Raw genomic sequence first — 14,233 nt, 5'->3', positions numbered from 1 at the left:
CTAGTCACATAAAAGTATCACATTAATCACATAAAATATATTTTTTTAAAATAAAACAATGTTCTTACCGAGTTATTGGGTCCCAAAAAAAGGCACCCGGGACCTAGACCTGTTAGGCCAAGATCAGACCCGGTCCGGTAAGAATTCGTTCGGGTCGGCTTGATAATCACCGAGTCAGACCGGGTCTTTGGGTCGGGCTGGGTTTCACCATCAGATAGATATCCCTAATAGGAGGTTTGTTACCCTTTATAAACTAGACTCCAAACCCATCATATTTCGATATAAGATTCTCATCACTTATATTATAGACACCGCAACATTTGTAGAGATTGTTTGGACCTAGGGAAATTAGAGCGATAACAATAGATGGGCTAGCCCGGAATAATCTTGCAAGCTTTCTTGGGGTCCAAATTCTTGAGGAATCGGCTTTTACTCATCCGTTCTTGTTGGGCTTAAGGTCCAAATTATTGGTATTGTTCAATTTACCCCAAATGGTATTGTTCAATTTACAGTCAATGTAGCTTCAGCTACTGAACGGAACCACGACGGTGCTTAGTGTTGAAAAATACTTCCTTCTTTGGGCGATGAAGAAAGGACATACTTTCTTCTTCTTTGTCAATCAGCGCAATCATCTCTTTCCGATGTCTTGATCAAACTACGGCATCATGTTACGATACAGGTAACTTCACAAGTAATGCTACCTATGCCGAGAACCGCAACCCTCCTATTTTATTCTCTGGCTTCCAATGTCTCTGCAAATGGGGGTAACAATATATGCACTTGTGCAGTGCACTCCATATCTCTCTCGCAGTGATTGCAGCTATTGCCTGAAAGAAAATTTTGGGTCACTTTCATAGATGTTGCCATAAGAAGCAAGGATGTTTTGTTAGAAGACCTAATTTTATTTTCCGGTGGCACTTGAATCCCTTCTATAATTCTACTACTGCCAATCCCCTTGCAGCATCTCCTCCAGGGTCAACCAATATAACAGGTATAAATGGTATGTCTGTTCCTCAAATGCGCAACTTCTATATGAATAAATATGATGTAGTGTAGAGTCATCTTCTAACATAGGTAATTGGTACACATTACTGGGCTTCGCAGACGATGGTAGCATTAATCATCAAACAATTGTAGCTAACTAGCTATTCTTGTTCCTACAGGCTACAGGTACCGTGATTGCCTGTGTGGCCATTGCTTGCATCTTTTTTTCCTCGGGGGAGGACGAAGCTCGGGCTGGAGAACGAAAGTAAGTTTTGAAAAAAATGCTTTGATTCATGTTTCTGCTTGAAAGGATCTCAAGGAAAAAACAATAGAAAATCTTTAATGCCTCAACCTTCTGTTTGTAAAAACGTGGATGACATTGATAGCACAAAATCCTTGCATTTAGAATTTGGGATGATTAGAGCTGCAACAAATAACTTTGCTGATGCAAATAAGCTTGGACAAGGGGGATTTGGTGCTATTTAAAAGTTACTTGTCTGTGGACGCCTGGGAAGGATGTTATATCAAAATTCCATGTTAAAACCCTAAGATAAAAAATGTCTAGCTCCTTGTGGATAAAAGATGCAGTTTTAAGTTTCATGAATTTTCCAGGGCACACTTTCAGATGGACAACAAATAGCAGTGAAGAGGCTTTCCAGACATTCGAGTCGAAGGGAAGGATAATTTAAGAATGAGGTGTTGTTAATGACTAAGCTTCAACGCAGGAATCTGGCCAGGCCTCTTGGCTTCTAGCCTTCTGCTTGGAGGAAATGAAAGACTTCTTATCTACGAGTTTGTGCTGAACGCAAACCTCGATCATTTTATATTTGATACATACTCTTACATCTATCTGCTTTGATTTCGAGTTCTGTTTTCCTGGTCAGATTTTGGGAAGGGGATGCATGTTTTGGTAGGCCACAAATTTTCTTCTATCCCAAAATAGCAACTAAGACCTAGACAATAAGCAAAACATGAAACATGTTGTCTTGTAACCCCTCCCACATTGATGATTGATATCCACAAACTGTAACAATCTTGTGAACTTCTAGATCCAATGGAGCGTGCTATACTGGATTGGGAAATGCGATACAAAATCACCTGGGGCATTGCTCAGGGACTTCTTTACCTTCATGAAGATTCTTAACTTCGAATTATTCATGGTGATCTCAAACCAAGCAACATTATGTTGATTCAGAAATAAATCCAAAATTTTCAGATTTTGGAATGGCAAGTTTGTTCGCAATGGATCAAACCCAACACGATACAAGCAGAGTCATGGGAACCTAGTAAGTAAGATAGTCATCGTAGAGCTTCCGACTACAGTTTTTATCAAACATTAAAAAAGATCTTTAGATTACTTGTTAAGCGTTGGTGTTAGTAACAATAATCATCAATTTCGCTGTTATCTGAATTAATATCAATTTCGCTGTTATCTGAATTAATAAATAATGCATGACAAAAAGTTTGATTCTTATACTTACCAGTTACTATGTGCTGACGATTCTACTCGTTTCATCTTGTGTTTGATCCATAGCAAACAACCTTGCCTTGCCAAAATCTGAAATTTTTGCATTCAGTGCTGCATCTAACAGAACGTTACCAGTCTTGATATCGCAATGAATTATCCGATGTTGAGATTCTTCGTGCAGGTAAATCAGTACTCGAACTATGCCATGTATAATATTGTATCAACTTCCCCAATCCAATTGGGCACGCTTAGTGTGATCTGCAAAGTGGGATTTCTCTATGAACTACAATATGTTTATTGGTTTTGATAGCATCTCAAATTACATAATCATCACTACATCCTATAATTGAAGAGGAAGTTTATGCATACCAGATAAGAAGTTGCTGAGGTTTGAGTTAGGTACAAACTCATAAATGAGAAGCCTTTCCTCGCGTTCAGCAGAGAGCCGAAATCCCATGACTCCATGAGCCTAACCAATTCCTATTCTGAAGCTTGGCTAATAACAGGACCTCATTCTTAAATTCTACTTCTCCTTGTGAATCTTTGACAATCTCTTGGCAGCTACTTCTTGTCTGTTTGGAAATGTACCCTGGAAGAAAATCATAATAAAAATAGGGACGCTTGATTTACCTTCGTTTTGGATTAATCTGACTTATTGTGATTGATGATAAATTTTTTTTACTTGCCTTGTATACATGTCCAAAACCACCTTCTCCAAGCTTATAGCTTCAGAGAATTTATCTGTTGCAGCTCTAATGACGCTAAAGTCGAATTGCAAGGATTCCATAGTTTTGATTTCATCAGCTGCTTCAACAACAGAACTAGTCAAAGACAACACAAAGAAAAAGGTATCTTCAAACTATTTTGTTTAAAATAGATTCAACCAGCTTATGATTTCTGTTTTTGGTTTTTGTACTCTTAAGTAGAAGAAGATCACGACAATAACCAATACCAAAAAAACTACAACTGCAATGACAATAATAATGACAGTATTAGATGCATTACTTTCCTTCCCTACAAAAACAAGAATTTAATTTGATTAAATCAATTGGAGAAATGCATAGTTATAAAGTACAAGGGCTACATTGACCCAAAAATAATAACTTTCAAAACATTCAAACATAAGATAGATATTCTCTGTTGGCTTTTTACATTTGGACACGTGTCAACATTTCTATGGACATAGACACGTGGCTAATGAGTCAGCAAATTACAAATTAATAACAAATATTTCAACTCATTAGTTAACAGAAATTAAAGTCAGTTAGTATCAGGGGCTAACGTGGCCCATTCTCAAAAATACAGGGGTTAAGTTGAGTAGGAAAAAAATAAAAGGGCTCAGTTGAGCCCTTTTGTAAAGTAGAGGGGCTTTCTGATACAGTGATACTTACCCCAAGATTTTTATTAGCAAAACACTGTAGAAAAATTTTCAACCTGACGAGTACAAAATTATAGCATAAATTACATGCTTTACTAATTCATTCAATTTCAATGCTTAGATGCTATCGGGGATCTAGCTCAGTGATTGAGGCCTCGTTTCTTGATAAGTGACCAATCTTGGTGTTTGTTTTTACATGCTTTACTAATTCATTCAATTTCAATGCTTAGATGCTATCGGGGATCTAGCTCAGTGATTGAGGCCTCGTTTCTTGATAAGTGACCAATCTTGGTGTTTGTTTTATCCGATTCAATTGACTCTGAATTATGCTCCAATGACAAAGATGTCCATCGGTTTAGTGTACTTCCCATAAAGAATGCAGGTTTAGAAGGATGTGGGAGACTAATAGAGTAGCTGCTAAGCATGACACCAACGGAAGCCATGGTTGGTCTGCGAGCTTCATCTTCTTGAATACATAGTAGTCCTATGTGGATGCATTGCATCATTTCACTTGTTGGTCCACCAGCTAATATAGGATCAATCAGATTCAAAGCTGTCCCCTGATTCCAGCTTTGCCATGCCTGCAATACAATAAGACCAAATGCACATCTAATGTCAGTGCATTTGCTTAACCGAGTTAGTCCAATAACAAGAGGATGTAGAATAGATTCATACTTACATAAGTTTTAAGGTCCACAACTTCCTCCCCGATGCGGAACGACCTGTTCTTTTGGCCACTCACAACTTCCAATACTATCACACCAAAGCTATATACATCTGATTTTGCTGAGAAGTGCCCGTTTGCAACATACTCTGGAGCCATATATCCACTGCATATAACCATTGGAGTGGATGGTCTTTAGCTCCAGGAATTGATGCTGATGTAATTTTTGTAGAAAGATTTGTAATGCAAGACAATGGTTTACGGGAATTTCACTTTTACTAAAAATTGAAATGGGAAAGAAGACATTGAAATCTGACTAAATAAACAAGAACTGAGGATTCTTCCTTGATCACACTGCAGCGGCTTTGCTAGAGTTCCCCTTTAATCATAATTGATAGGGTTTAGTCTTTCCATACCCACGAAAAGAAAATCTGACCCTCTCCGAGGCCTAATTCCCAAACACAATCAACCCCCCGAATCCTAATGGCTAATTACCCAACTTCATCTCAAGCTTTCATGTTTCTGTTCTCTCTAGATCATCCCTTTTAAGCATTGGCAGATCTTCAAATTACTTGTTAAGAATTGGTGTCAATAACAATAATCATAAATATAAATTTCAATTGATAGATAATGCACAATCAATATCACGATTCTTATACTTACTATGTACCGACGATTCTGCTTGTGTCATCTTGTGTTTGATCAATGGCAAACAACCTCGCCGTGCCAAAATCTGAAATTTTTGCATTCATTGATGCATCCAACAGAATGTTGCTAGTCTTGAGATCGCGATGAATTATTCGATGTTGAGATTCTTCATGCAGGTAAATCAGTCCTCGAACTATGCCATATATAATATTGTATCGACTTTCCCAATCCAATTGTGCACGCTTGGTGTGATCTGCAAAGTGAGATTTCTCTATGAAATACAATATGTTTGTTGGTTTTTGAGAACATCCCAAATTACACAAGCATCACTACATCATATAATTGAAGAGTAAGCTTAAGCATACCAGATAAGAAGTTGTTGAGGCTTGAGTTAGGCACAAACTCATAAATGAGAAGCCTCTCTTTGCGTTCATAGCAGAAACCCACGAGCCTAACCAAATTCCTATGCTGAAGCTTGGCTAATAACAGGACCTCATTCTTAAATTCTACTTCTCCTTGTGAAGATTCCTTTGACAATCTCTTAACGGCTACTTCTTGTTTGTTTGGAAATGTACCCTGGAAGAAAATCATCATAAAAAAGGGCTGCATGATTTAACTTCACTTTGGATTAATCTTACTTATTGTGATTGATGATCAAATTTTTCACTTGCCTTGTATACAGGTCCAAAACCACCTTGTCCAAGCTTATTAGCTTGAGAGAAGTTCTCTGTTGCAGCTCTAATGAAGCTAAAGTCGTATTGCAAGGATTCCACAATTTCGATTTCATCAGCTGCTTCAGCAAAATAATAATTCAAAGACAACATAAAGGAAAAGGTATCTTCAAATTATTTTGTTTAAAACAGATTCAACTTACTTGTGAATTCTGTTTTTGTTTTCTGTACTCTTAAGTAGATGAAGATCATGACAATAACCGATACCACAATAACCATAATTGGAATGACGATAATGATGACAGTCTTAGATGCATGGCTTTCCTTCCCTGCAAAAACAATAATTTAATTTGATTAAATCAATTGGAGAAATGCATAGTTATTTATCTGCCACTATAAATAGATATAGCTAGTTACCTTTGGAAGTAGAAGAAGGTGGTAAAGCTGCATCAACAATGGCATTATAGAAACGATTCGTTTCATATCTAAAATTACAACTTGGAAAAATCACTCTTCCTCCTTGTCTTTCTGTACAACAGGTTGGAATTAGTGCAGAAGCATTATATAAACAATATTTGCATTCTTCCTGTGATAAATCAGGAGTACATTGCACAAGAGCATATATTGGTTGAAGGTTAGGCCCTGCTAATTCTCCCACGGCATACTTTCTTTGAGAATTTCCTGTTGCAGCTTGATCCCCAAGCCTATCCAACAAGGTAAACACTGACCTGTTGAACCCAGCTACATCTGAGACATTAAATAGACTATAGACCCAAAAGTAAGGTCCTCCTTCCATGAGGTTAAATATGTTGCGATTGGCATATCGTAATATACATAAATCATAACCTCCGACTGCCTCCATGAATTTGGGACAGATTGTTGTAAGGGCTTCACTAGCATTTCTTATGCATTCGCGACAGACATCTGGAGTTATATCTGGTCTACAAAGTGCAATAGAATAAACCTTATCAGCGTTTTCTCCGTATGAAAAGTTGTAGAAGCCATAGTCTATTTCATTGTTGGTGTAGATAGAGGTGAGGAGGCGATTGAGGTTGCTCTGATAGGTGCCGTTTGGGGTGTAGTTCCCCTTGTTTAGGCAATCCTTGTACAGCATAATTTCTGTCTGAGCAACTGTAGGATCAACAATATTTAGAATGAAAACAAAGCAAGCAAGGAAAAACATTGATCCTGAAGAACCCATGTAGTATCTGCTACTAACTTTGTTGAACTTGTAAGCTTAATTATATTCAGAAATTTTCATGGTTAAATGATAATTGAAGACTAGGAAAGTGGGAGTTTAAGACTCAGGATGTCCTTTGGGATTTAGTCATTGATAATTGTTCATCTGCTGACGTATTTTGAACAAAACAAACCAGTTTCTATCTGGAAAATAGTTCAATAAGCTAGAGCTACAGAAATTTTATGGAGGATTTTCTTAGATCTTGACTCAAAGCACTAGTAAAACTTTTCGTTGAATTGTTGCCAGCTTCATTAGATTAAACTGTGTTGCTTCAGGCATCTGCTAGTACAGTTGAATGTTCACAGGGACATTCAAATACTGATATCTGCTGCCATTAAGTCATAGAGTTGGTCTTTCTCGCACCAAAAGTTACAGCTTATTGGAGCTGACTTTCCCATCTTGTCTACCCTAAATTATTGGGTAGAAAGCCGCTCAAATTGACGTAGTCACCATTGGGTGGGGGGGCCACGTCATTGTCGTCTTTGAATAAAATCATGTATTTTTCCACATTTTTTCTTCTAAATTCTAATATTTATGATTAGACTTGGTCCAATTTCTGCCAATGGAATGTGTGTGGAGTTTGGTGGTCCAAGTTTTAAGTCCTCCACCAATATTAAATATTAGTGGTCATCCCCGCGGAAGATTTACATCCGAAAACCCAACAACAGCTGACTCAAATGAGTGCTTTTAGGATCAAGTTTATACTACGATACCATGTCAGAAAATTCAATCCAAACAACTTTGTCAGAAAATTCAATCCATCTTTTACTAAAGATACCTCAATTTGAGTTGACCATCCCTTATAAAACTCAGTTGACGGGATGTCTTAAGTAAAAAGTGGGGTGTGATTAAAGTTTTCCAAAATTCAATCCAAACAACTTTGTAGAAATATCATCTGCTTTGGGCCTCAAAGCCCACGTGGTCTTGTTTTGAAAGGGGCACTATAAAACGCACTGTTGTATTTCTAACAGCTTTTGAAAAGTCTTCGTCAATATACCATGGTATACTCCACTGTCTACTTATCAGATATAGATGCCCAGGCTGATGCCCACCTAAGAGTGGGCGGCCGCCCCTTTAAAATATTTTCTCAAAGTAAACCCTTAATATATTAATATCTTAAAATAAACCCTTAATATATTAGCTTATTGTGCACAATAAATGTCCCACATCAGCCTAATAAAATATTAATTATATAATCTGAGCCTAAGAGAATAGATTACTGACGTAATTAATGATGATGATACGTATCCCTTAACCCAATAAAATATTAATCACCACGAGTTAGTTATATTTGATAAGATTGAAAAGTCATAGTTATATATATGTATATATAATAAAATAAGTTAACAAGTGATATATATAGAAGAAAAAAAAAATCCCAACCCCGAACCCCACACAAAGTTCTGATCCCTTAAAATCCAATCCTGGTTCCGCCCTGCTCTGGTTATATCCAATTTCTTATAGTAGTACGACATAACTTCTCATGGTTGTCATGCTTAAGCAGTATTTATACCAAACCTCAAATGAAATTGAAGTCGACCAAATAATAAATGGTAAATAGAGTTTAGGTTCGAATTCCATAGATGATATGGGCGTATTGTCTATAATGATAGATAACTGAAAGAGTCCCTAACGAGTTTTATTCATCCTTAAAAGGGCTGTTGAACTTGAAACTTCACTCATTATGTAAACAACACACAAGATGTACGCACTATTTGGCTTTGTTTGGATTGAAAAATGAAGAGTTAAGTAGAGTTAAGGGAAATAGAGTTAGGTGAGTAGGAGTTATGGGAGGGGAGACTACCTATACTCACCCTTATTTGGATAGAATGTAGAGTTAGTGAGAGTTAAAGATTTGAGAGTTACAAAAGTTGAAATGAGTGTAAAATTTTTATGGATGATTAAATTGAGGGGTTACAAAATATTGAGTTGGAAAGTTAAGTAAGGGGGAATTTCCCCCCTTCTTCACCGCACTTGACTCTCTCTTCTCCAATTCAAGCACGGTGAAGTTAATCCTCACTCCTCAACCCTATTCACTTTGAACTCTCTAAAACACCAATCCAAGCAGTGCCCTATCTCCACATAATATGACTTTATCCCCACGTAATATGTGAAGAGGTTAGTTCCAGAAATTCAACTTGTAACCTCTAAAGAAGGATTGGGGGGCTCTATAATTAGTTTAAAATTGTAGAGTCAACAATTAAAACCCAATGGCTTGAGAGATGTGTCACAGCACACCACATTTTTGCTTTTTCATTTTTAAAATTTGTATGACTTTCTCTTCACCATTGGATATGAATTGTAGACTCTAGGGAATTGAGGAGCCCCAAATCAAATTGCACATCTGCAACTCTATTACCGGGCCACATTGAATTTAAAGAGGGAGTTCTCAGAAGAACATTTATGTGTTGGTTGCTTCTTAGTATTGTTATTATCATCATTGATGATTGTAGCAGCACCACTGTTAATTTTCACATCTAGAGCTCGTAGTACTTGGTAACTTACTAAGACTACTGCTACAGCAAAACCAAGTACTATTGATTGAAACACAATTTGCTTCAAGACCACTATAATTGGATTGCAGTATGTTCGAACTTTCTAATGTTAAAATTAGAAAACTTTCTTAGATCATGAATGACTCAAAACACTAGTAAAACTTTTCATGGAATTGTTGCGACCTTTATTAGATTCAACTGTTTTATTTAAGGTACATGCTAGTACAGTTGAATGCTCATATGGACATTCAAGTATTTATATCTGCTGCAATTTAGTTATAGAATTTGTCCTTCTCATACCAGAAGTTACAGCTTGGAGCCATAACTCTCCCACCTTGCCTCCCATCACAACATTTTGGGAGCAATCTTGTGGTATTAGTCAAGCACTCGCGACAAGCTTTCGTGGACAAATCAGGAGTGCACTGAACAAGTGCAAATATAGTCTGTGAGCTTGCTGTGGTTGTACTAGCTGTTGCAAACTTAAGACGAGAATCACCAGATGCAGCTTGATTCGTGAGCTTACCCAATATGGCGGCCACTGCCTGATTGAACTCTCTAGGGTTTGAGACATTATTCAAGTTATACATCCAAAAGTAAGGTCCAGTTTCCAAACTGCCAAAGATGTGACGGTCGGAGTACCTAAACAGACAATTGTCATACCATACAATGGCCTCCTTCTGGGTTGGACACAGGTTTGTGATTTCTGTGATGGAGTTACGTATGCAACTACGACAGATATCGGGCTTAAGATCTCCTCTACAGAGTCCAACTGCGTGAACTTCGTCAGGGTGTTCGCCTAAAGAGAAATTGTAAAATCCATATGTGATTTTGGTGTCAGAGTTGATGGAGGAGAGGACTCGATTGAGGTTCGATTCGTAAGTGCTTTTTTTGGTATAATTACCAGTAACAGCACAGTATTGGTAATTTGGCTTGGCAGTGGTAGTGGGAGCAAAGAGTAGTATGAAAATGGCGCAAGAGAGAAATATCATTCTTGAAGTAGCCATTGACATCACTAACTCTCCCTTTACTTCAATGATCCACAAGAATGTGTATCTTGGTATTTATACAGGCATGTTGGGGTCCATGTTAAAGTCGAAACCTTACTTGATGCACGTAATGAAAGCAACGTGAAAGCCTTTTTTGTATAAATACATTATTATATCATTCAATCCCCGAAATTTTGTGCATTTAAACCTAACACACGAACACCTTATTATTTATGTATTTTGAAATTGTGGCCTTTTTTCATATGCATAAGCAATGAACTCCTCCACCCCACTTAAGAACTCTTCAATAATTTTGTCCTGACTAGGTCCAACTCTGTTGTATATCCACATATGATGCTTAGGCACTTCCATAATACATAGCGAATCAAAGGTGAATGGAAGAAGGAGAAAGGGGTAGCAAGGTAAATGAAGTAGAGAAAGGAGAGAATGATAAAAGAGATAGAAGGGAGCAAACTAGAATGGACGTAAGAAGAAATATTGTCGGTATAAACAAATTTAGCGATGGAATTTAAATTCTTTTGCTAATTGTGTAAGAAAAAACAAATTTTCTCTTGTGGGTTGTTGGAGGAATGAACTTTTTTTTATCCTTGTCAGCATGTGAAACTATTTAGCGATGAAATATGTTTTCTTGTCGCTAACCATGTCAGATAAAATTATGCCCTAATAATTTCCGCATCAGTTGTCATGTAAGGAAACTTAGCGACGAAATATAGTTTTTGTCGCTAATTTAAGGGGAAAAAAAGTTTTTTATTTTAGCAATGGAATATGAATATAGAGACGGAATTTAGTTTCCATCGTTACTCCGTTGCTAATTAATGCGGTAATTCGCACGAAAAATTTAGTTTCCGTCGCAAACAGACGTTTTTTCTTTTTCTTTTTCTTTTGTGATTTTCCGTTCACTAAACTCATGTTTTCTTGTAATGTAAACTCAAGAACTAACTCACAAATCCCTTTTTTTGAACTTTCACACCTCGAATAACTCTCTCTCCTCTCGAGAAATTATTCAGTGGTCCGGACACACCACGTGGCTGGCTGATGTGGTGTGCCCGGACCAATTAAAACTCTACATATCAGCAGCCAATGACAACTCATTGGGAGAGTTACAAAACTAACGGAGCTCAACCTCCGTCAAACTCGAAAATTGAAAACAAAAGAGAGCGGTTATAATTGCAAGTTCAAAAATTTTCAATTGGCCGCCAAACTCAAATAATTACTTAATTTTATCCTTATTGACACTCTCATTATCTAGTCCTCTTTCATTAGTCGCTATTTTCTTCTTTAGAGAGAGTGAGAGACCTAGCGAGAGCTGTAACAATGGTGGCGGGCAAGAAGAGGTATACTTCTAATCTTCTCCTTCTACCCTTTGTGTTTATCTGTTTGATTTTGTCTACTTGTATGTTGATCTGGGTATGGGTTTTGATTTATCTTTCAGATAAAACACTTGAGAGTGGTTTGGTGTGAGACGAATCTACAGGTACACGAAGGACTCCTACCCAGATCGAGAATTTCAAGAGATTGCAAGCACAAGCACAATTCACATAAATACTTGTGTAGAAAAGAGAGAAAATCCTCCGACAATACTCTAGTTTCATTTCTTTCAGAACCTTTGTTAGCGTTGCTTGGAGATCGGAGAGTTGCTGGAGAAACGAAAGACAATTATTGAATCTGTCAAGGCCGTCGACATCACCATAGCCCTCCACTTTGCCGCAATTGCTTAACTCATGTGTCTTGCGTTTAATTTTAGATCAACTGGTGTTAGTTTTGTTGGTTTCAAGAGACACACTAGGTGTTTGATAATTTGCTTGTGAGAAAGCCTTATTGTTTCTCTCTATCAACTGGTGTTAGTCTTGTTGTTCGTGATCATTACTTATTAGATAAAAAACCATGTGACTTTCGCTTAACAAAGACTACTTCAAATACATTTTCGTAGCACTTGCTGATAGCTTTGATCTTCTCTTCAACTTCCAAGAAAATACAAGTAATCACAGGGACATTTTATCACTCTTATTAATCGATGATCTCCACTAAAAATGGTAGAGATAGCCAGAAGAAACATCATCGAAATTTACTTGATAAGTTTGTGTCAAATGAAACCAAAACCATACACAATCAAACACCATTACCCAATCCTGGAAATAAAGTGTCTCCATATAAGGTATAATCAGATGCAATTACATGCAGAAGAAAAGGGGCATTCTGTAATCCCTCAAATACACCATAATTTTATAGGAAAATGTATCTCTATATCTCATCAAATACATCAACACATTCAGAGCAAATATACCACCTCAACCCCTGTATTCTGTTATCACATTGTTGATGAGGGTGAGATCCAAAATGGATTGCTGCAGAAAACTTGACTTAATAAACTTGTAAATGATATATTTTCTCCACTAATCATCTACATTCCACCAGAAGGAGCATGCTGCACAAAAAATCATTCCAACACGAAATTCAACTTCATTCCAACACGTTCAACTTCATCATTCTTGTTGTTTGCATCAAATGGATTCTGGTCACACATTTCATCAAATCTGCAAGCAAAATTAAGTCAAAAAATAAGTTACATTTATATGCAATATCACTTAATCTAAGCAATATACACAATCGAAGAAATAAGATTTGAGAAATTAAGGGACATTAGACTCACTTTGCAGTCAGATGAGTTCGACCTAGAAAAAATGGTGCTAGATCGTGAAGAAAGAGAGAGAGTGAGAGAATGGGGAGTCCGGAAAACAAATGCGCAGGTTCTCAAAAAGAAGGAGGCGAGGGTTTTGTTTTTAGGAGAAAAATTAGGATTTTTTATTTTCGAATTTAACGGAGGTTGAGCTCCGTTAATTTTATAACTCTCCTAATGAGCTGCCATTGAATGTTGATATGTAGAGTTTTAATTGGTCCAGGCACACCACATCAGCCAGTCACGTGGTGTGTCCGGACCACTGAATAATTTCTCCTCTCTCTAAGACTATCAGAAAATTACACAAACCTTAACTCTTATGAACTATCCTAAAACACAAGAGAAAAAAACTCAAATTCGTTTTAGATTCTAACTCAAAACCTACTAGAATTCTTATTTTACAACTTAAAAAATATTAGGTCCTTCCTTCTGTCCGGACTGTTTCTCCAGGTGTCCGGACAGAAGCTTCAGACAACAACTGCAGCACCAACTTTGAGCCGAAAGAACTCCACAGATTCAGATTGGAATATCACTAACCATTCTCAACGACCTTGTTTTGGTCCAAAATGTAAGTTAATGTTCAGCAAAAAAGTCAGACTTCGGAAGTCATATAAACGAACAATACATTCATTAGCAATCAAGATCTAAGAATGGTCATATAATCGTGGTATACCACCATATTCACTAATTTCTTTGCATAAAATCATGGATCGATCTAATCCACTTTCTTTTTTCTAATAGTTATTATTACTAGACTAGTCCAATTTACGCTAATGGAATGTGTGTTGAGTTTCTTGGTCCAAGTTTAAGTCCTCCACTATAAGAGTTATGGTGCATGTGATACCACTCACTTTGTAAATGGTATATTCATAAAAATATTCGAAAGGCCCAACAATAGGTAACCCAATCGGGTGTGGAGGTCTTTTTAGGATCGAGTCTTTTATATGATAGCATGTAAGAAAATACAACGCAAATAATTTGTACATATATTGTCCGTTTTG

At 37.0% G+C, this 14,233-nt stretch overlaps 2 protein-coding genes and 5 long non-coding RNA genes across 9 annotated transcripts; 3 read left to right on the top strand and 4 right to left on the bottom strand.

Moving 5' to 3' along the window:
- The first annotated feature begins 408 nt into the window (after positions 1-408).
- Positions 409-1,814, top strand: LOC119989082. Of its 2 annotated transcripts, none has more exons than XR_005465728.1 (3): positions 409-991; positions 1,164-1,249; positions 1,597-1,814. It is a non-coding gene; the product is annotated as an uncharacterized LOC119989082 (long non-coding RNA). The 2 variants fall into 2 exon arrangements; XR_005465727.1 differs by having other exon boundaries at positions 416-1,000.
- Positions 1,815-2,034: 220 nt separating this feature from the next.
- LOC119989084 lies at positions 2,035-6,494 on the top strand. 2 transcript variants are annotated; one of them, XR_005465731.1, is made up of 4 exons: positions 2,035-2,270; positions 3,203-3,300; positions 5,825-5,976; positions 6,353-6,494. It is a non-coding gene; the product is annotated as an uncharacterized LOC119989084 (long non-coding RNA). The 2 variants fall into 2 exon arrangements; XR_005465730.1 differs by having other exon boundaries at positions 2,035-2,633.
- LOC119989086 lies at positions 2,308-3,190 on the bottom strand. Its single transcript, XR_005465733.1, has 2 exons — positions 2,822-3,190; positions 2,308-2,710 (listed from the first exon to the last, which is right to left on the bottom strand). It is a non-coding gene; the product is annotated as an uncharacterized LOC119989086 (long non-coding RNA).
- Positions 3,538-7,435, bottom strand: LOC119989061 (putative receptor-like protein kinase At4g00960). Its single transcript, XM_038834362.1, has 7 exons — positions 6,231-7,435; positions 6,017-6,142; positions 5,814-5,932; positions 5,508-5,718; positions 5,158-5,395; positions 4,510-4,660; positions 3,538-4,411 (listed from the first exon to the last, which is right to left on the bottom strand). The coding sequence occupies exons 1-7, from the start codon at positions 7,012-7,014 to the stop codon at positions 4,064-4,066; spliced, it is 1,977 nt and encodes a 658-aa protein (XP_038690290.1). The 5' UTR covers positions 7,015-7,435; the 3' UTR covers positions 3,538-4,063.
- A 2,266-nt stretch (positions 7,436-9,701) lies between these two features.
- Positions 9,702-10,595, bottom strand: LOC119989073 (cysteine-rich repeat secretory protein 38-like). Its single transcript, XM_038834379.1, has one exon. The coding sequence runs from the start codon at positions 10,556-10,558 to the stop codon at positions 9,821-9,823; it is 738 nt and encodes a 245-aa protein (XP_038690307.1). The 5' UTR covers positions 10,559-10,595; the 3' UTR covers positions 9,702-9,820.
- Positions 10,596-11,731: 1,136 nt separating this feature from the next.
- LOC119989081 lies at positions 11,732-12,471 on the top strand. Its single transcript, XR_005465726.1, has 2 exons — positions 11,732-11,889; positions 11,988-12,471. It is a non-coding gene; the product is annotated as an uncharacterized LOC119989081 (long non-coding RNA).
- A 214-nt stretch (positions 12,472-12,685) lies between these two features.
- Positions 12,686-13,342, bottom strand: LOC119989083. The gene is made up of 2 exons (XR_005465729.1): positions 13,206-13,342; positions 12,686-13,089 (listed from the first exon to the last, which is right to left on the bottom strand). It is a non-coding gene; the product is annotated as an uncharacterized LOC119989083 (long non-coding RNA).
- Between the last annotated feature and the right edge of the window lie 891 nt (positions 13,343-14,233).

The sequence above is a fragment of the Tripterygium wilfordii genome, chromosome 21 (assembly GCF_013401445.1).
Source record: "Tripterygium wilfordii isolate XIE 37 chromosome 21, ASM1340144v1, whole genome shotgun sequence".
Taxonomy (NCBI): Eukaryota; Viridiplantae; Streptophyta; class Magnoliopsida; order Celastrales; family Celastraceae; genus Tripterygium; species Tripterygium wilfordii.
The sequence above is the reverse complement of the archived record's forward strand: the minus strand, read 5'-3'. Positions and strand labels throughout refer to the sequence as shown.